Here is a 22,938-nt window from a genome sequence, read left to right as displayed (position 1 = left end):
GGAATGTCTCAAGAGCCAAGCCGTTAAAGACAGGCAGGCTAGGTCCGTATGTAGACATGGACCATGAGGCAATAGGTCTAATAGAGGAAATTGAAGAGGAACGTCTATGGAGAGCCTATGAAGATCAGAGTACAAATGACGTCTGAGCCAAGCCGGAGCTATGAACAGGACTGAGCCCCCTCCTGTCTTAGTTCAATTTCACCAACAATGCTTCTTTGAAGGCCGCGTCGGGGTCCTGTGCTCTGGCTCCATAAATTGGAAGTTTGTTGTGGTGCCTTGAGATCCACTTCCAGAAGACCCCATTTGTCCACTAGAAGCTGAAAGACTTCTGGATGTAGAGACCAATCTCCTGCATGCAAGTCATGACAGCTAAGGAAATCCGCTTCCCAATTGAGAATCCCCGGAATGAACGCTGCGTATATGGCTGGGAGATTGTATTCGGCCCATGTGAGAATGCGGGACACCTCCATCATTGCTGATTGACTTGTACTGGCCTGTTTTTCAAAATATTCTGAGCCAGAGTGAGAGCTCTGTAGATGGCTCGAAGTTCCAGGATGTTGATTGGTAACACTGCCTCGACTGGTGACCATCGGCCCTGGAATGAGTGCTGGTCGGTCACTGCACCCCACCCTCGGAGGCTTGCGGCTGTGGTGAGGAGAGTGCAGTCCAGGATCCAAAAGGGACGACCCTTGTTCAAATGGGATGTCAAGCCACCAAGCTAGGGACAGGTGAACCTCTGGGGGGAGACTCATAATCTGGGAGTTGAGTAGATGAGGTAGCCCGTTTCACCTGGAGAGTATCAGGTGTTGTAGGGGCCTGGAGTAAAACTGGGCGAACTCCACCATGGCGAAGGTGGATAACATTGATTCCAAGGCCTGCATTGCAGAGTGAATTGACACTCTGCGATTGTGGAGCAGTCTGCGTAGTCTGTACTGTAGTGCTGAAATCTTGTCTAACGTCAGGAAGATTGTCTGAACTCGAGAGTCCAGGAGGGCTCCCAAATCTCCTTTGAGAGGGTGTTAGTGAAATTTTTTTCCAGTTGATCAGCCAACCGAGCATTTGAAGACAGGCAATGGTTACCTGTAGATGGCTGTGAAGAGCCTCTGGGGACCTGGCCAACAGAAAGAGATCGTTCATGTATGGGAGCAGTCTGTTCCCTTAACGACGACGAGAGGCCGCCATAACTGCCATGATCTTGGTAAAGACCCTTAATACAAAGACCATCCTGAATGAGGTCCTCTGTGGTTAAGCCCGCTGAGCAGGACTTACAAGACACCAGAGTAGGAGCAGCAGCATCAGGCTGCTTGTTATTCTTTCCTCTGCCAGACAGTCACAAGACTAATAAAATACACAGTATGATACAGTGCAGTGCACACCCTGCAGTATGTGTAATATGGCACAGTGTAGTGTGCAACCGCGCTATATAGTATGTGATAGCCCTCACAATTATATAGGAGATGTGAGGTACAATGAACCCCTATACCTTAGTATCTCAGGGTATAGTAGAATAAAGGGAACGGTATAAGCTGTACAGTATAGAAAGTAGGGATTAGCGCTAGCACAAGTCGCATACAAATGCAGAAAAACACTGTATATCCGCAATGGGCACTAAAATCTACTACACAGACCGCAGAGGCTGATAGGATATAGCGCTGTATGACCTGGCCCGTGGGAGGGGTATACAAGGAGACTGGACCCAGCGTTCCCAGAGACCGGAATGCAGAAAATGGCTGCCGCGTGTCTGGGTGGGCCGAGCAGCTCAGGGAACACCAGGACCGCAGTGGAATGGCGCCCTGAGCTGGGGGAGGACATATGCCCTGCGCCAGTGTATTATATGCCCCAGTGGTCTAGTGGAGTTGTGGGCGCACCAGTGTCCACATCAGCGCCTCCGGTCTGTCTCCTGAGACCGGAGGTAAGACTGCGCAATAAATGCAGGGCCCCGCGAACGGGGTCCTGCCTTACCTGTCCCCTGAATTCCGGGTTGCAGTCCGGGGTCCGGGGAACCTGCCAGCTAGTCCTCCTTGGAGCCCCGCCGGGAGTACCTAGCACAGACTTGGCGCCACGGCGATGAGGCGGCAGCATAGACATCCGGAGGACAGTCTGGTGCTGCTCGCCCGCTATAGTAGAAATAGAAAATAAATTAAATCATAAAATAAAAGCTTTGGCTGCTTAATACAGACCCCTGTTATAATAGTGGTCCAGCTCCTGCCAGACACCAACGAAACCGAGTTGCCCTCATGCTGTGGGCGGGGTATAGGGGGAAGGACCAGAGCATCCTGGGATTGAAAATCTTTGCTGTTGGTGTCCTGTCCTCCAGGTCCCACCTACACCCCATTGTCTCCCTGTGGAGCCCTATGGACCTTGAAGAAGAAATTATTTTATTTCTAAAAAAAAAAAAAAGCAATTCATAAACTAATTTATAATCTAGGATTAATGGTCATTTAAGTCTTAACAACAGTCTGGTTTAGAAACTGCTTTTCAGTTCTCTTTCCAGAGACCCAGGATGTCAGTATACAACATCCCACGCAGAGCAGACGTCACATGTACGCACACAAATTTATGTGTGTGTGTGTGTATATATATATATATATATATATATATATAATGTACTTACAGTCACCTACATACAGGGATAGACACAAACACACTCTGAGGGGTATTCAATATGGGAGTGAAAAGTCCGTGCTGGACTTTTCACTCCACATCGGAGATATTTCAGTGATAAAGTATCGGGCGCGCGCCCGCTTTATCCCCGTATTCAATATAGAAGCTACGAAAACGTGAACCTGCGAAGTGGGATCTGCAAAAAAATACGAAATTATCCTGGAATAACTTGGGAGGACCCCCAAAAACTGTAAAAACATGGGGGATCACTATGGGTACCCCCGTTTTAGCCTGCAAATGAAAGTCGGGGATTTAAATAGCCGCAGCAGGCGTTTTTTCCCGACATTGAAGAAGTGTTGCAGAAAAGCACTTAAGTTATTTTTTTCTGTTTTTTTTAGTGGTCCCATCTAATTTGGGGTACATGAAAATGGGTACTAGCATATTTTTAAGTCCCTAAAGTCTTTATTTAAAAATTCTGCAATTATGCACCTCCCGCTAATAATCTATTCTAGAAAACACCTGCCGCTAATAGCCTATTCTAGAAAACACCTGCCACTAATAGCCTATTCTAGAAAACACCTGCCACTAATAGCCTATTCTAGAAAACACCTGCCACTAATAGCCTATTCTAGAATACTCCTGCAGCTAATAGCCTATTCTAGAAAACACCTGCCGCTAATAACCTATTCTAGAAAACACCTGCCGCTAATAACCTATTCTAGAAAGCACCTGCCGCTAATAGCCTATTCTAGAAAACATCTGCCACTAATAGCCTATTCTAGAATACTCCTGCCGCTAATAGCCTATTCTAGAAAACACCTGCCGCTAATAGCCTATTCTAGAAAACACCTGCCGCTAATAACCTATTCTAGAATACACCTGCCGCTAATAACCTATTCTAGAAAACACCTGCCGCTAATAACCTATTCTAGAATACACCTGCCGCTAATGGCCTATTCTGGAAAACACCTGCCGCTAATAACCTATTCTAGAATACACCTGCCGCTAATAGCCTATTCTGGAATACACCTGCCGCTAATAGCCTATTCTAGAATACACCTGCCGCTAATAACCTATTCTAGAATACACCTGCCGCTAATAGCCTATTCTAGAATACACCTGCCGCTAATAGCCTATTCTAGAATACACCTGCCGCTAATAGCCTATTCTAGAATACACCTGCCGCTAATAGCCTATTCTAGAATACACCTGCCGCTAATAGCCTATTCTAGAATACACCTGCCGCTAATAGCCTATTCTAGAATACACCTGCCGCTAATAATCTATTCTAGAATACACCTGCCGCTAATAACCTATTCTAGAATACACCTGCCGCTAATAGCCTATTCTAGAATACACCTGCCGCTAATAACCTATTCTAGAATACACCTGCCGCTAATAACCTATTCTAGAAAACACCTGCCGCTAATAGCCTATTCTAGAATACACCTGCCGCTAATAGCCTATTCTAGAATACACCTGCCGCTAATAATCTATTCTAGAAAACACCTGCTGCATATTTGCGGAATAGCCCTGAACCTATTTCCCTATTTTTAAACACTTTTTTCCCATTTTTTTTTTTTTTCACCCCAAATTTAAAATAATTTTTTTGGGGAGTCCCTATTTTTTAAAAAAAACTTGTTTTGACACAGTTTATTTTAAAATGTCATTCCCAGGGATGCAGGCTATTATTTTTAAGCCTGCACCCCTAAACCCCAATTCTGCACTTTTTTTCGCCACCTATTTCAGTGGTGAAAAGTTATCCCCGTTTTTTTTCAAAGACTTTTCGAACCTACGAAAAGTCTTTGAAATTGAATACGGTGTAAAACCAAAACCAGCGAAAATGACGTCATCGGTGCGAAATTATCGCAAAAAATTACTTTTCGCTCCATATTGAATACCCCTGTATAACGCATCCTGGCTCTAACACCCGTACACAGAGGCAATAGATCGGGGATTGGATATAACACACCAGTAAGGAACAGCACGGACACCGCATTTGAGTAGAAAAGTATTTTTTTTCTTTTTTTAAAAACCACATTGATGACGATCATCCACGTTACAGAAGAGGAGTGTCGGAATACAAAGACAACAGCTTCAAATTTAAGGCAAGATTATTAGGTAATAATTGTGCTTGATTTCTGGAGGAAAGTGCCACACCCGATCGTAAGAGGCATGGTGAAACGGCAACGCGCCAACACACCTGGAGAAGAATCAGCCGCAGTGCCTTGACCTCAGATATCACAATGGACTGACGTGAAATAAAATTTAAGATCAAATCCCTTAACGCAAAGCAGATTGTTTCCTCAATATCACCAGATAACAGATAAAGCCAGACAGGAACGTTGCACTACAGCCGAGTGCACTGTGTAGTCTGCACTTTATATACAGGAAATGTAACATTATAGGATCAGAATTCCTTATTACATCCAGGCAGAGATATTATCAGCCTGTAGTGTCCGATCGGAATTCCCTGAAAGGCGCAGGTCTGTAACAGCGCAGATGACCCGTGACCGGCCAGTGCATGGACTCAGGTTCACCAATCAGTAGTAACTGCACATTTACTGATCATAATTTATCTATTAGCACTAACCTTAAACATTATATACTACATTTATAGGGGTCCCAATAAAGAACCACTGAGAATAAAAAAAACACGCGGATACATTCTTAAACGGTTGCCATATACCCTTTATAAGGAAAAAATTATTGTCCTTTATCAGGCTTATTAAGATGCGTGTGGCACCCTGTAATATGCCTCAGTATATTCGAGCTGCCTGCTTGCTACGCCAATAGGGTGTATGGCATGACCACACAACACCCGGCTCCGGGAGCCAAAACTGAATCACCTGTTTTTCTGGGCTCAATACCTGCACATAGTGATTCCTGGTGACAGCTGACCCATACTCTAGTGGGAGCAAGGCAGAATAGGTCACAGCTTATACAGGACATAATTTCATTTTTTGCCTTTGTTGCAGGGCACCTTTTGATAACATGTCACCCAATGATAAACACAAAGAATTATACAAAATGTGAAACTGCATTGAACCGCCTTACTGCAATATTGCACTTTGTAAAAAGTATATTATTTAAAAAAAAAAAAAAAAAAAAAACTTGTGGTTTAGGTTTCACTTTTCAGACAGTAACAGAAATTCTCTGTCGACAATATTTCCTTTCAAATAACGTCGGCCAGTTACCTGATCTCCAGTATAGAGTCACTGGCCCGATATCTGAACAAGCTACAACAACAACAAAAAAAAGACAAAAAGATATATACGGCCGGTCATGACGGGCAGTATTTAGTTACAATAAAAGGCGAGATATGTAATTCGATGAGGAATGGAGATTCCACCCACTGCGCCCTGGAACGCAGGACTGAAATAGATTAGGGTCATTTGGTAAATGGAATGTAAAAATCAGCATTATATACAACAAATAATTTCCATAAAAATGCCAGGATCAATTCCTTACTGTCTGCATGTATCAAAATAAGCAGCATGAAGGTAGGGGGTGTCAAAATATCACATAATACGTATATAAAAGGAACAAGTAACCCAAATATATAGTGCACATGTGGGAACTGGAGCTCTAAAATGATCCATAATCCTCAATAAAATAGCCAGAAGGCAGAATCGGTAAACATAAAGCCATTTTGTTCAGGAGAATCTTGTCCAATCCTCGAAAGTCCCCAAGTAACTACATCTATCTCCATATGGCCTCCTAATCAGTAACGCACAACAGTTCCCACTAAGTCTAACGTCATTTATAAAGTCTGCAAGAGAAGTAAACAGTCCTATGGACCCTCCTCCGCCTCTCCCCTTTACAGTATCACCCAATTCCATGCAGCATGTTGCACCCTCCCTTTACTTATTATCAGAATACTTCAAATATTCCATAGCGTCCACCATAACAAATATCTTATTTTGGTCTTGGGAGCGTCACAGACGATTCCTCCGAGGTCGTCCAATCGATCATTTGCAGTAACATAAAAGGCATTGATAGAAAACATCGCTCTCTATAAAGCGATTGGTAACATTGGTAAGAGGCGGAATGACAGTGACCGGCACTGTAACGAGAAAAGTAACGCTATAATCACGCTGCGCACATCTCCGGGGCAATGGAATGAAGTGCAAGTAAAGGGTATTAAGCTCTTGATCTAAATGAAATCCAGTAAAATATCTTACAGTGTTCAACTACAAAAGACAATAAAAAAAAAAAAAAAGGGAATATTTATAAATGGCAGCACAAATGCTGGGCTGTCTCCCAAGCCGAGGCATTGCACCAGCGAGTAGTCTTGTTATAACGGTACAGCTGGCTAAAGTACTGTTGGTGCCTCTTTGAGGCCTCTATGTATAGCAGTCACCCTCTTCGCAGAACCTGTAGAAAGTAGCAAATGTCTATTCTCCGTTAAGGCGACAAGTCTGCTCAGTGAGTGAAACCATTTTTTCAAGAAAAAGGTGCGTTGGTCACATTCAAATATCGATCTGTTCCCTTTAGATCACCCACAAAAGTATTGCTTACAGACAGTTATAAGCCCCAGTAGTTGGCAGCCCATAGCCCACCCTGGGGTAGTGGAAAGGAGCAGAAGCTCTGCAAGGCTGCTCGTCAAAGACCGACAACTCTCTTCATCCACTTTCCATTAGAGACCATGTTTCTAGAAGGCACTTGTGGTCCTATCATCATCCGAACTCCAGCCTTCAGTGGGACTCAGTTGGTCTGTACTCAGTTTCTCCGGAGGACACTTGTGAAATCCGCCGAGTAGAACCCCAAAGTCTCCTTGTGAACTGTCCCGATTTCACCTAGAGAAGGGAGAAAACAACAATAATATTTCATATATGGGCCAGTGGGCTTTGATGGTAGATCGTAGTGCACTGAGCGGGGAGGTGGGTATGAAGAGGTGGGTATTGACAAGCAATTGTATGCAGGGGTTAGTCTGGTCAGGCAGATCCATAGGAATCGGTATGAATTACCGCAGGACGCAAGGCTGAAAATCCCGATCGTCCCAAGGCAAGTATTAACTAACCTAACCTCTCCCCCCTAACCCTCCTTAGGGGTGCCTAACCCTAACCTTCCCCCAGGTGCCTAACCCTAATCCCTCCCTTCCCCACTGCCTAAACCCAAGTCCCCCGGGAGGGTGCCTAACCCTAAGATAACCCTAACCCTTCCTTCCCCTAGCCTAACCCTAACCTCCCGGGGGGGGGGTGCCTAACCCTAAGTCCCCCCCGGGAGCCCTAAACCTAACCCCCCCTCCCCCCCGGCAGCTGTTTACAGCGGCGCCCGGCATCACTTTGATCGGGATTACGGGCGCTGGTCTCCCGGCGTCAGTAAAATGACAGGCGTCTAGATTTAGACGCCTGTCATTTAACCCTCGCCTGGATTAAGCAATCGGGAAGCCGGCGGTCGGGATTACGTCCGCCGGCTTCCCAAGTGCATACCGATCCATAAGAGGGGCGCTGCGCAGGAGAAGTCTTGGAAGTAGGAGCAAGAGGTGGTCATCAGAGAGGGGGAAAGAAGCAGGTCAGAGGCAGATCTGAGAGGCATGAGGTAGAGTATATCACAAAGAGGTCAGAGATGGAAGAGGGATGGTGGTGCGAGTGAGGATTTCATTGGATTCTGGAGGTTCTTGGGAGCCAGCGTAGGGATATGTAGACTGGTACAGTGGTTGGATACTAGCGAGAGAGGAAGATCAGTCCTGCTGTGGCACTTAGGGAGGCCTGATAGCAGGAGGCAATGAGAGAAGGAAAAAGGTTTTGGTAACGCTATGAGTGAGAAAAGGAAGCAACGTTTCAAAGACACCGAGGCAGCGGGCATGGGGCCTAGGAAGGGCATGATGGTAGCATTATTACAGGTGTGCCATGGCTGGGATTTGGATCACTGGACACGATACTAGCTCGGCTAGGGCTACAGTGTGTGCAGTACTGTACAAAGAGACTGCTGCAGGTGAGGCAGGAGACAGGGAAGAAGGAGTCGGTTGGAGAAAGAGGAGATGGAACAGAGATAGGAGAACACCTTCAATTCTTATAGAATAACAAATGTGCTTTGTCGACCTAAGTTACTGAGCACCAACCTCCAGAGGTTGTCCAGCTCCCACCACAATCAGCTTCCCATCGTCCAAGCCCACCAGGATGTGGCTGCTCTCTTTGGTGACAGAAACACAATGAACAGGAACCTTCATAGGCAGTGGAGTGACGGCCAGGCCAAGGCTGGGAGAGGAGACAGTCTCATTAGTTTTGTATGTGAACTTTCCCATCCAGGACTATGCAACAGATTGGAAATAAGCCACCTCTTTCAAAAATGCACAAAACGTATCTCCTATGTGAAGTCTTATGTATCGATGTAAAGGTAAAACAGATGGGGCCATGCACCATAATCTCTGTTGCTCTGCCCGATGTGCTGGGTCCTTACCTCCGGAGGTCCCGGATCTGAAGAGAACACTGCGCAGTACCAAGGACCACAAAGTCCTGTGTGATACAGAGAGCCGAGACCTGTTCATCCAGCGATACGGAGGACAGATGCTTCCCATTCACAGAGTAAAGGTGCAGAGCAAATTTATCCTACAATAAAAAGGTCATATGTTGTCATTTTACAAAATATTTCTGAGCCTATGAAGAGGCGGAGGGAGCAGGGTCGGGCAATGGTCCTAGGTCATATTTCTGCCCTCCCACGCCCTGGCACAGACCTGTATCATTATGCCCTTCCCCAATAACGTGATGCCACCACTTGCCCCCAAGCAATTGTAATAACAGAGGACGATCACAAATGAATGGGATTGTCAGGAGGGGTTCCAGTTAGGATGTTGACAATCAATGTTGACAGCCACAATGTTGCCACTGACATAATGTCAATACTTTCAAAATGTCGATAGTGATTTGGCTACAATGAAGGTTAGGGTTAGTTTTAGGACAAAATATCAACCTATCAGGAGAAGATACAGGAATGATGATACAGTCTATGGAAAGTGCTCTGTAATAGTTCTCCTGGCAGCTTCGTATAAGTCCTATAACAAGCTGATCACATTAATGTAGATTTATACAAAGGGGGACAAATAATTCAGGGTTCCGCTATGGAAGTATATGTAACAGAGGTTCTTTCACAGGTAATTCACAGTCGGCTCCTGTAACCTCGGATCTGTCTGTAGGATACATGATCATCAGGAGGGTCCTGACCTTGAGAGAGCTCCTGCCCTCAATCGTGCTCTGGAACACAATCTGCCCCTCCAGGCCGACGGCGAGGTGGGAGATGTTCAGCGGCAGAGAGCTTTCGCAGGTGGGCTTAATACAGCGCATGAACTGCCCCAGGCGAATGGTGTGCACGATGACCGTCCCGTCCTATAGAGAGCAGAAGAGGTGACACTCAGCGTCTGTACAGGGGTTATAGGGGGGAGAGAACAAGGTTTGCTCTGACAGTAATAAAAGTGCCCAATCTGTCTGCAAACTCATAAGTACGGATTACTGCTCATCAACTAGAGCAACGCTCATTACAGAATCAGGAAAGCAGCCTTCCGGTTGTATACACTGTACTGTACGGTCAGGGGTCTGCCGGGTCACCTACTAGTGGGCTGCACAGATGGGACATAATTACACAAATTAGTGACATTAGTCAGAGTATGATAATATCAGGGTTCTCGTCAGAGACAGGGGAGATCTTAGTACATAACCACAGGAAGAGACTGCGGGGCTGTAAGAAACTATCAGTAGATCTGTACAATGTACGGCTTCATCCCAAAATTGTCACCTGGATGCGTTTTGCTAAATGAGAATTCAAGTTCTAAGTCAGGTAACTGATCATCAGTAGCGGAAAGAAGCGATCAGAATAGGTGACAATATGCAGGACATGTAATGGGTGGGGGGAGACAGTCACATCATGGGGACATATAATGGGTGAGGGGAGACAGTCACATCATGGGGACATATAATGGGTGGGCAGAGAGAGTCACATCATGGGGACATATAATGGGTGGGGGTGAGACAGTCACATCACAGGGACATATAATGGGTGGGGGAGACAGTCACATCATGGGGACAAATAATGGGTGGGGGAAGACAGTCACATCACAGGGACATATAATGGGTGGGGGAGACAGTCACATCACGGGGACAAATAATGGGTAGGGGAAGACAGTCACATCACGGGGACAAATAATGGGTGGGGGAAGACAGTCACATCATGGGGACATATAATGGGTGGGGGGAGACAGTCACATCACAGGGACATATAATGGGTGTGGGGAGAGAGTCACATCATGGGGACATATAATGGGTGGGCGGAGACAGTCACATCATGGGGACATATAATGGGTGGGCGGAGACAGTCACATCATAGGGACATATAATGGGTGGGGGGAGACAGTCACATCATAGGGACATATAATGGGTGGGCGGAGACAGTCACATCATGGGGACATATAATGGGTGGGGGGAGACAGTCACATCATGGGGACATATAATGGGTGGGGGGAGACAGTCACATCATGGGGACATATAATGGGTGGGGGGAGACAGTCACATCATGGGGACATATAATGGGTGGGGGGAGACAGTCACATCATGGGGACATATAATGGGTGGGGGGAGACAGTCACATCATGGGGACATATAATGGGTGGGGGGAGACAGTCACATCATGGGGACATATAATGGGTGAGCAGAGTCTCACATCATGGGGACATATAATGGGTGGGGGGAAACAGTCACATCATTGGGACATATAATGGGTGGGGGGAGACAGTCACATCATGGGAACATATAATGGGTGGGGGGAGGCAGTCACATCACGGGGACATATAATGGGTGGGGGGAGACAGTCACATCACAGAGACATATAATGGGTGGGGGGAGACAGTCACATCATGGGGACATATAATGGGTGGGGGGAGACAGTCACATCACAGAGACATATAATGGGTGGGGGGAGACAGTCACATCATGGGGACATATAATGGGTGGGCGGAGACAGTCACATCATAGGGACATATAATGGGTGGGGGGAGACAGTCACATCATAGGGACATATAATGGGTGGGCGGAGACAGTCACATCATGGGGACATATAATGGGTGGGGGGAGGCAGTCACATCATGGGGACATATAATGGGTGGGCAGAGACAGTCACATCATGGGGACATATAATGGGTGGGGGGAGACAGTCACATCATAGGGACATATAATGGGTGGGGGGAGACAGTCACATCATAGGGACATATAATGGGTGGGCGGAGACAGTCACATCATGGGGACATATAATGGGTGGGGGGAGGCAGTCACATCATGGGGACATATAATGGGTGGGCAGAGACAGTCACATCATGGGGACATATAATGGGTGGGGGGAGACAGTCACATCATGGGGACATATAATGGGTGGGGGGAGACAGTCACATCATTGGGACATATAATGGGTGAGCAGAGTCTCACATCATGGGGACATATAATGGGTGGGGGGAGACAGTCACATCACAGGGACATATAATGGGTGGGGGGAGACAGTCACATCACAGGGACATATAATGGGTGGGGGGAGACAGTCACATCATGGGGACATATAATGGGTGGGGGGAGACAGTCACATCACAGGGACATATAATGGGTGGGGGGAGACAGTCACATCATGGGGACATATAATGTGTGGGGGGAGACAGCACATCATGGGGACATATAATGGGTGGGGGTGAGACAGTCACATCACAGGGACATATAATGGGTGGGGGAGACAGTCACATCAGGGGGACAAATAATGGGTGGGGGAAGACAGTCAGATCATGGGGACATATAATGTGTGGGGGGAGACAGTCACATCATGGGGACATATAATGGGTGGGCAGAGACAGTCACATCATGGAGACATATAATGGGTGGGGGGAGATAATCACATCATAGGTACATATAATGGGTGGGGGGAGATAGTCACATCATGGGGACATATGTGTGGGGGCAGACAGTCACATCATAAGGACATATAATGGGTGGGCGGAGACAGTCACATCATAGGGACATATAATGGGTGGGGGTGAGACAGTCACATCACAGGGACATATAATGGGTGGGCGGAGACAGTCACATCATGGGGACATATAATGGGTGGGGGGAGGCAGTCACATCATGGGGACATATAATGGGTGGGGGGAGGCAGTCACATCATGGGGACATATAATGGGTGGGCAGAGACAGTCACATCATGGGGACATATAATGGGTGGGGGGAGACAGTCACATCATGGGGACATATAATGGGTGATGGGAGACAGTCACATCATGGGGACATATAATGGGTGGGGGTGAGACAGTCACATCATGGGGACATATAATGGGTGGGGGGAGACAGTCACATCATGGGGACATATAATGGGTGGGGGGAGACAGTCACATCACAGGGACAGCTATGATGTGGGATGAGGACGGTAATGTATAACTAACCTTAGAACCAGACACTGCCATGTCCAGCTCGGTGCTTATGGTGACACAAGTGACCTCATCACTGTGACCGTACAGCACTTGCACAGGTTTGGGAGATAATCCACAGGAGAAGCCGCCCTGCACAGAAACCACAGGTATCAAGACAGCGAATAATGGACATGGCCGCAATGTGTTACGTCATGAGGCGGAAGGGACGGCGTGGGCCTCACCTGTTGTAGAACCTCCCACACCATACACGTGGTGTCACGAGAGCCAGAAATGAGGTATATCCCGCACAGGTCCAGGGCCAGGCACGTTACCACGTCTGCCACCGGAAAGACAGGGCGAGGACTCCGGTTAGAGGCAAAGGGATGACGATAACAGACATACAGTATATCTGCAGTAATTATCCCGCCAACCTAAATACCTCGCCACGCGGAGGGTACATGGGACATGAAAAGCTATTGAAAAAGTGAATCCTGAAAAATAGCAAAAATCTCTAATTCTGGCCTGGTTCTAAGGAGGCAACTATGTGGTGAATGCAATGGTGCGGGAAGTGTTGGGGCCCGTGGTGCGGGAGGTGGTGGGGGTGGGGGCAGTGGTGCGGGAGGAGGTGGGGGCAGTGGTGCGGGAGCTGGTGGGGGCTGTGGTGCGGGAGGAGGTGGGGCAGTGGTGCGGGAGGTGGTGGGGGCAGTGGTGCGGGAGATGGCCGGGGGCTGTGGTGCGGGAGGTGGTGGGGGCCATGGTGTGGGCAGTGTTAGGGGTTCGTGGTGTGGGAAGTGGTGTTGGACGCCCGTGATGTGGGAGCTGGTGGGGGCAGTGGTGCGGGAGGTGGTGGGGGCAGTGGTGCGGGAGATGGCCGGGGGCTGTGGTGCGGGAGATGGCCGGGGGCCGTGGTGCGGGAGGTGGTGGGGGCCGTGGTGCGGGAGGTGGTGGGGGCCGTGGTGCGGGAGGTGGTGGGGGCCGTGGTGCGGGAGGTGGTGGGGGCCGTGGTGCGGGAAGTGGTGGGGGGCAGTGGTGCGGGAGGCGGTGGGGGCAGTGGTGCGGGAGGCGGTGGGGGCAGTGGTGCGGGAGGCGGTGGGGGCAGTGGTGCGGGAGGCGGTGGGGGCCATGGTGTGGGCAGTGTTAGGGGTTCGTGGTGCGGGAAGTGGTGTTGGACGCCCGTGATGTGGGAGGTGGTGGGGCAGTGGTGCGGCCGGTTTGCCAAGGTAACCCGCGTTTCTTCACTAGTATTTTTATATATTTTTATGTTATATGTTCCAAATTCAATTATAATAATAGAAAGGGGCAGAAAGCTCAAACGGTGTAATCTGAGATCTGACACTTGTAACCAATCACTGCGCAACACAATAACGCGGGTAAGTACCAATGTGCCTGGTGATGTGGCTGATGACCTTCGCCTTGCTCAGGGACGTGACCTGCAGGCTGTTGTCCCAGTGGCCTCCGCTGAACAGTAACTTTCCATCGTGAGACACACACAGAGTCCTGGAAGACAGCTCAGCACCGAGGGAAAAGGGGCCATAGAGGAAGCGCTTGGTCCTGGAAGAAGTCACCAAACGCAGCACACAGTGAGCACTAACTACCGAAATCCTCTCACAGTCACACAGCTCCCCCCAGGACTCCTCCTTGGTGGACCGCCCCAACGATGGAGACCAATATCCCAGTATGGGTAACACTGACCATATTCCAAAGCCTTAAACAAGGGAGCAGCCGGTGATCATCTTCCTAAGCTAGTCATTATATGATCAGTACAGGCAGCCGGTGGCTGTGATACTCACGTAGCATTGGAGACTGTGGGGTCTTTGGTGAAGCTGAAGTAGTTGGATAAGTTCTTGTCGTAGGGCAGCCAGCCATGCGTTCCCAGGAGGCCATCCGCACTAACCGTGACCTGAGACGGGGAACGAGCATGAATAAATCTACAGCTCTATGGGCTACACAACGAAGGTCTGACCGTCCCACACCAGGAACCAGAGGGGACCCATGATGGGAGTGATGCTGGGAGACCAACAGGCATCGGTGGGGGTAATGTTGGTCACTGCCTGAATACTGACACTTATAATAAGAATAATTATAAGAAGAAGTATCTCAGGCATCCATCGTATGATCGGTCATGCTACAGTAACAACGTACTCACCAGAACGTCCGGAGACCCCTGCGTCATGAAGGAATGGGCCTGATGTTTGGGCACGATGGCCTGTACCAGAGGAACCCCTTCCACCATCCCCTGTATGACAGACATAGAATTACACGGATGCTGGTGACCTCAGATACTCAACATCGTCCAATTACACGGAAACTAGAGACAAAGGGCCCGATTCACTACCGATCGCAACTGTGAATGCCGCACGCAGTTCAACTGCGATAGTATCCTAATCCATTGCGATCACTATGTCGCCGGAGCACAACATAAGGACGCCCACTTTACCTTACACACATCCGTAATGTTCAGCAAGACGCAAAACCATCGGTACAATCGAGAACCATCGCGGCCTCATGCACACTTGCACAAAGTCTGACTTTACCCAGAAATTGCTAACTTCAGCGCACGCTATGTGAGTATCGCACTGGCTAATTAAGGCATGACCCTGCAACGGCGTGCAAATGCATTCGCACTCCTGCGTTTCCCTGACCACCCTTCCCCCCCGTTACAACCCACAAACGGCACTACCTGTCCATCACTCTGCAATGGGTCTGCGTAGTCACTGATCGCGCACTGCAACGCATACACAGAACGCAACAATCAGCCGATTTCATGCGCATTCGCAACTGCGATCCAAGCAGAATCGGGTCCAATGACACCACATGGATCTGCTATACCGCGATGTGATATCCGGTGTGAGAATTACTGCTGTATTTATGGCACCGAGCAGTATATACAGAGCAGAGCCCCCTTCCCCCCAGGACTGCCCCCGTATTTCTGTCAGAACACTATATCCCATTAGTATTACAGATTACAGGTATAATATCAATCATTTATCAATAGGGGTTATATGCAAAACATATAGACTAAAGCCATTCTCCATGTAGTTATATTATATATAATATATTATATACATCAGCAGGAAGTGACTGCCCATCCCTGGACATTAGGAGAAGACGGACACTAGTGGTCACATCACAGGAAATATGGAGAATAAATGACCCCTAATTATCAGTATAAACCTGTTCCCAGTTTATTGGGGATAACACTTCTACAAACGACAAATAAGTCATATAACAAACATTAACGTGTAAAGTCCCCACTAAGTCAGCGGCACCAGAGGGGGGAGAAGTCCTGTCACCTCCACAAAGAACGGTTTCAGCTCCGATAACTTCTCAAACAGATTGGGTGAGTAAGTGTCCATCCGGTAGAGTCTCCTGGCCGCGTGCTCCGCTGACAGACGTGTCGGGTGAGGCTCCTGCAGGGAATGGCGACTGGTTACCAACCTTCATATATAAATATACATAACAAAGCATCAGGTTTGGGGGCACTATAGGAGGGTTGCTGTCAGCTCTAGGAACGTTGCCAGCATAGTGCACCGTCAGTCACTGAGTGCCGGCTATAAGGATTCTGGGCAGGCCGCGGCATCTGCCAACGCATTGCAGGGGCACAGAATTATTCATCCTTACTGAGGGCAGTCTCACATTGTAAATTTGACGGCTAACGTGCCGAAATATCTGCATTTTCAGAATCCGGCGCCCTACCACATTTGGTCTCCTATCTGCACTGCACAGTGGTTGTAAAACCTTATCCTCCCTCTGTCATTTTCCTTACATCACAGAATTAGAATGGATTTACTCTGGGACCCTTACCACCAATCAGCACAAAATACTCTGCAATATCATATACACAACAATGAAGCCAAATGGCTGGTTTATATGGTTTATAAGGTCCATAGAGACCACGACAGCAGTGTTAGGCCTCAACACCATGTCTGGTGCAAGCCTAGCACTGCACCTCATCCCAAAAACGTGATCCCTATCGTACGGCACGGTGGTGGGAGCATAATGCTCTATGGGGGTCAAATCATAGAAAAAAACCTGCCGGCGCTAAAGTATTAAAACTGGGGGAGGGGGAGGGGGGGGGTGACCACTTATTACTGTCTGTTATTATCTGTAAATTACTACGAAGCAGCTTTTGAGTTTTTGGGCGGGATGCATAACGCCTGGCATTCAGGACGCAATGCATCCCGCCAAACCCTTTACATTCATGCCAGCGTTAACAACGCCAGTATGTATGATGAACACCGCAATAGAGGGATTTCCGGGTCTATGTCCCTCGGTGCATGAAGGACACATGCGCCGCGGGGGGAGATGGGAGGCAGGGCGGCTCTCTCTAATGCGCCCCCACATAGCACGCATGCCACCGAAAAGGGGGCGAGGATTAATTACCATAGGCCACACCTCCTGCATGATGTAATTTGGAGGCGTGCCCGCATGGCACCCCTCCAAACAACGTCAGGCTGGGAGGGAAGCCTCACTAGCTGGGCTTCCTGCAGCCCTCTCCTGTCACTGAATGGAAGCCGCGCGCATGCGCGCAGCATCCATTCAGACTCTGGGGTCCGGCACCGCCACACAGTTGCGAAGGTGGGGGTCCCCAACCTCCCGATTTGACCACCCGCGGGCCACTTCGGCCCACGGGTGGAACAGCAGGACAGTACTGTCCCGCTGAAATCAGGATGTTGGGGAGGGGTGCGCCCTCTATGGGTGGCGGCCCTGTGCGACCGCACTGGTGGAACACCCCTAGAGCCGGCCCTGATGAGAGGGATTGGATCCCTCTCACAGCGCTCTGCCGATAGCAGTCCACAGGTTTGTATAGAGTAACTCCAATCAGGAGATGGCGTTACGCATCGCATTCCGGGGCTTGGTGCATAAGACAAGTGCGGTCAAACCCAAATTTTTGGGATTTTACCGCATTTCTACCTTGGCGGCATCCCGCCCATTATGTGATAATCACGTGTAATAATTCACATAGATTTGTTCTGATTACATGATGTAATGAAGGATGATAAATGCCGCAGTGGGGGAACACGTTCTATAGACGCCGCCGTGTAACTCCTCACCGGATTAGTTTTGCCGGCAGTATTTCAGGGTACAGTTATAAAGTAACTAATCTATACTTTGTGATACAGACTGTAGGTGTGCATACAGGTACACAAAGCCTCAATTATCCATCAGTCTGGTCAACAATCCGTCTACATATATTACCCTTCTAACCCAACTCCCCCCATACATCGTGCCAGGGTACCTTGAGAAGCTGGCAGGGGGTCTGCCCAAAGTTACTGATAATCCCTTCTAGCGCCTTCCTCTCCGTCTCATCGGCAACGGCGTCCAGATCTACCACCCCTACAGAGGGAAAGGCTGGTTAGGTCCAGAATCTTACAGAGAATCGGATGCAGAAAAGTTCAACAGGACCCCGGGGCTCGGGGGACAATGAATGGTATAATGACCGTCTTCTCGTCAGTGCGACAGACAACTGGCTCCAATCTCCACGTCTACCGAACAAATGGGGGAAACATCACGCTCATACACAGAGGGGGAAATGGATTGGCGAGATCCCTGCCAATCTGCCCAATATTTTAAAGTGGCAATCATTTAAAAGGTAAAACCAGGGTGCTTTGTCTTTGCCACTTTATAACATCGGGGAGAGTCGCCGGGATATTTCCGGTGCCTGCAAGTCGCAGGCTATTAAATTTCCCCCAGAAGCTACAGACTTCAGAGTTCTTCTACTAAGTACAGACTGTATCATTAATTGTGGTCTTATCCTGGGGCCGAATACACCCATAATTTAGTTCCAGGCAATGCAGAGCCGAACATATTCCAACCGTATCTATACTCGCAACTGAAGGGGCGGAACTGCGCTTATTAAGTAGGCAAAGTCCTGTGAGGGCGCAGAGGCAGAACAGTGAGATACACATATACCGATTGATAACTAGTGGCAAACTATGATTACCAATAAGGGGCTGGTACAGCTCTGCATGCGGGCTAAGGGGGTGAGGTAGAGGGAGGAGCCCCCAATCTTCTCCACATCCCCTCTCTCCGGCGTCAGGCCCTGTAACTAACCCTGATCACCACGAGGGTAAATATATCAGCTGCATTTCATAAATAACCTCAGAGATGTCTGTGCTAGAGAAGCCCCTCACTCCTAACGTGGCGCCCGGCTGTGGAGGAATAAGAGCGCACATATCTTATGTACTATACAGCGCAGCAGTAGTACACAGCCTTTCCTATATATTGTTATAGGTCAGATAGTGCCATTACCTATAACTATCTCTTACCTTCATAAGTGCAATAATAAAACACGTTCAGGGCTTCCACGGCGACTTCTCCTCTCTGCTTGTACCCGAAGATCAGGTCTATCCACTCGTGCAGATGGGCTGAGACGTACTCCGATTCCTGAGGAAGGAAGACCAGAGACCACGCTCTTAGTACATACAGGGTTGTGTACATTCAGTATGAGGCAATGTCCGAGCATACCAGCGCCTTCCGATGCTTGTATATGAAATCCTCCAGCGATGAAGCCCATCTCGGTAAGACAACATTATCCACCTTTCCATTGGTCATCTGGAGACAGCCGAGATCGAACCCTGGAAGACACACATAGATGTGACGTGTTACATACAACCACCAGCCTAACTGTATGCACGGGGAAGACACACACAGATGTGACGCGTTACATACAACCACCAGCCTAACTGTATGCACGGAGAAGACACACAGATGTGACTTGTTACATACAACCACCAGCCTAACTGTATGCACGGAGAAGACACACACAGATGTGACGTGTTACATACAACCACCAGCCTAACTGTATGCACGGGGAAGACACACACAGATGTGACGTGTTACATACAACCACCAGCCTAACTGTATGCACGGGGAAGACACACACAGATGTGATGTGTTACATACAACCACCAGCCTAACTGTATGCACGGAGAAGACACACAGATGTGACGTGTTACATACAACCACCAGCCTAACTGTATGCACGGGGAAGACACACACAGATGTGACGTGTTACATACAACCACCAGCCTAACTGTATGCACGGAGAAGACACACAGATGTGACGTGTTACATACAACCACCAGCCTAACTGTATGCACGGAGAAGACACACAGATGTGACGTGTTACATACAACCACCAGCCTAACTGTATGCACGGGGAAGACACACACAGATGTGATGTGTTACATACAACCACCAGCCTAACTGTATGCACTGAGAAGACACACAGATGTGACGTGTTACATACAACCACCAGCCTAACTGTATGCACGGGGAAGAGACACACAGATGTGATGTGTTACATACAACCACCAGCCTAACTGTATGCACGGAGAAGACACACAGATGTGACGTGTTACATACAACCACCAGCCTAACTGTATGCACGGGGAAGACACACACAGATGTGATGTGTTACATACAACCATCAGCCTAACTGTAAAGCACGGGGAAGACACACACAGATGTGATGTGTTACATACAACCACCAGCCTAACTGTATGCATGGGGAAGACACACACATATAACATGCTACATATAACCATCAGCCTAACTGTATGCACAGGGAAGACACACACATATAGAACATGTTACATACAACCACCAACCTAACTGTAAAGCACGGGGAAGACACACACAGATGTGATGTGTTACATACAACCATCAGCCTAACTGTAAAGCACGGGGAAGACACACACAGATGTGATGTGTTACATACAACCACCAGCCTAACTGTATGCACGGGGAAGACACACACAGATGTGACGTGTTACATACAACCACCAGCCTAACTGTATGCACAGGGAAGACACACACAGATCTGTCGTGTTACATACAAACACCAGGCTAACTGTATGCACGGGGAAGACATACACAGATGTGACATGCTACATACAACCACCAGCCTAACTGTATGCACAGGGAAGACACACACAGATCTGTCGTGTTACATACAAACACCAGCCTAACTGTATGCACAGGGAAGACACACACAGATGTGACATGCTACATACAACCACCAGCCTAACTGTATGCACTGGGAAGACACACACAGATGTGACGTGTTACATACAACCATCAGCCTAACTGTATGCACTGGGAAGACACACACAGATGTGACGTGTTACATACAACAACCAGCCTAACTGTATGCACGGGGAAGACACACACAGATGTGACGTGTTACATACAACCACCAGCCTAACTGTATGCCTGGGGAAGACACACACAGATGTGACGTGTTATATACAACCACCAGCCTAACTGTATGCACGGGGAAGACACACACAGATGTGACGTGTTATATACAACCACCAGCCTAACTGTATGCACGGGAAAGACACACACAGATGTGACGTGTTACATACAACCACCAGCCTAACTGTATGCTTGGGAAGACACACACATGTGACGTGTTATATACAACCACCAGCCTAACTGTATGCACGGGGAAGACACACACAGATGTGACGTGTTATATACAACCACCAGCCTAACTGTATGCACGGGGAAGACACACACAGATGGGACGTGTTACATACAACCATCAGCCTAGCACTATGCATGGGGAAGACACACACAGTTCTGACATGTTACATACAACCACCAGCCTAACTGTATGCACGGGGAAGACACACACAGATGTGACGTGTTACATACAACCACCAGCCTAACTGAATGCACGACAGGGCCCACGTAGGGCTGAAGTGATCCCCCCTCCTCCGGAACGTACCATTGCAGTTCTCCAGGAATTCCGGGAAATAGAAAAACTCGGGAATTAACTCTTTCACATCCACAGGGTTCTCCATGCGGGCCTGCCAGGCAGCCGGGATGGAGTGGAACTGCCGGTCCGAGCAATCAAACCTGAGAAACACAACAAACCGCAGATGCAATTATTTCACACCAAGACGGAAAGGAATATTGGGGCGCGCGATGTGCTGCCACGCTCTCCCACCTGCCGCTCTGCAGCTGGATGTGCAGCGTGGTGAATGGCTCCATGCGGATCATATAATGCATCACTCCGGCCGCGTTAGAGTAGTGAGTCCCATAATGGAACTTTTCCACCGTCCCCGTGGGGTCTTCAAAGCTCTCATACCTGTGGGGAGACCGAGAGAGGAGATGGGTCCTCCGCATACACTGCTGCTGTCAGGGGGGGGAGGGGGGCACATATCTCCTAACCTTGGGATAAGAACCCATATATATTATCCTCATATATCCAGTCCCCCCACACTTCATGTCTCACATTGTCCCTTTTACAGCAGATTTTAAGCTCTATACATCATCGAGTACAATATTCCATATGGCATATAATATGTTACAATGTATATAACTGGGTTCCAGCCTTTAGAATGATATTCTGCCTATTTTTACACATTATCATTTTATTTTGTGATGGGCCACAGATTCATTCATATAATGTTTGTAAAATGAAAGATATCATTATACGCTGCCCACAAAGACACTATGAAACTGGCCAAATTGTGGCCGCAAAATTAAAATCAATCAGCTCCAGTAACGCCATTAGCCACAAGGACGCCGCTGAGACAGGATCCATGGCCTGTTTGTGATGTCACAGGGAAGATCTTTACCCAGCCCGTAAATCTTAATACCTCTCCTGTATATAGTCACAGTAGTGTTTATCTATAAAACATTTGCAGGAGCACGCGGTGTCACCACACCAGACTGATCCATAGTCACGCGCATAGGGGGCGCATTGCGACTCTGCTTTAATAGCTGCTGCCATTACTATTAGCATGCATTGGCACCAATCCTATCCTGGGTACAAGATGTGTCTGAAATCGCTGGATCTTTGCGTATGCTCACCTCTGAATAGGCCCCAAATCTGTCTACAGGCCCATTTAGCAGGAAGTGGAGGTCCGCCTGATGTTGGCCCTGTGTGTTTAGGCTGAGAGGGACTTTGCAAATGTCCTTCAGATTGAATTATGATATTA

The 22,938-nt window shown here is 48.3% G+C and overlaps 1 protein-coding gene across 3 annotated transcripts in view; it reads right to left on the bottom strand.

Annotated features, from left to right (window-relative positions):
• Positions 1-4,602: 4,602 nt before the first annotated feature.
• Positions 4,603-22,938, bottom strand: part of NBEAL2 (neurobeachin like 2) — a 205,423-nt gene continuing 187,087 nt past the window's right edge. For all 3 annotated transcript variants that reach the window (XM_088463189.1, XM_088463190.1, XM_088463191.1), the window contains 15 exons: positions 21,942-22,082; positions 21,720-21,850; positions 19,451-19,560; positions 19,252-19,369; positions 18,222-18,319; positions 16,276-16,392; positions 15,129-15,218; positions 14,773-14,882; positions 14,361-14,533; positions 13,225-13,319; positions 13,016-13,132; positions 9,771-9,932; positions 9,010-9,158; positions 8,672-8,807; positions 4,603-7,403 (listed from right to left, as the gene is read on the bottom strand). In XM_088463189.1, coding sequence (XP_088319315.1) covers positions 7,302-7,403; positions 8,672-8,807; positions 9,010-9,158; positions 9,771-9,932; positions 13,016-13,132; positions 13,225-13,319; positions 14,361-14,533; positions 14,773-14,882; positions 15,129-15,218; positions 16,276-16,392; positions 18,222-18,319; positions 19,252-19,369; positions 19,451-19,560; positions 21,720-21,850; positions 21,942-22,082 — 1,849 coding nt within the window. In that variant the 3' untranslated portion in view covers positions 4,603-7,301. The remainder of the gene's footprint in view (positions 7,404-8,671; positions 8,808-9,009; positions 9,159-9,770; positions 9,933-13,015; positions 13,133-13,224; positions 13,320-14,360; positions 14,534-14,772; positions 14,883-15,128; positions 15,219-16,275; positions 16,393-18,221; positions 18,320-19,251; positions 19,370-19,450; positions 19,561-21,719; positions 21,851-21,941; positions 22,083-22,938) is intronic.

The sequence above is a fragment of the Taudactylus pleione genome, unplaced genomic scaffold (genome assembly GCF_031769625.1).
Source record: "Taudactylus pleione unplaced genomic scaffold, aTauple2 ptg001330l, whole genome shotgun sequence".
NCBI classification, from domain to species: Eukaryota; Metazoa; Chordata; class Amphibia; order Anura; family Myobatrachidae; genus Taudactylus; species Taudactylus pleione.
The sequence above is the reverse complement of the archived record's forward strand: the minus strand, read 5'-3'. Positions and strand labels throughout refer to the sequence as shown.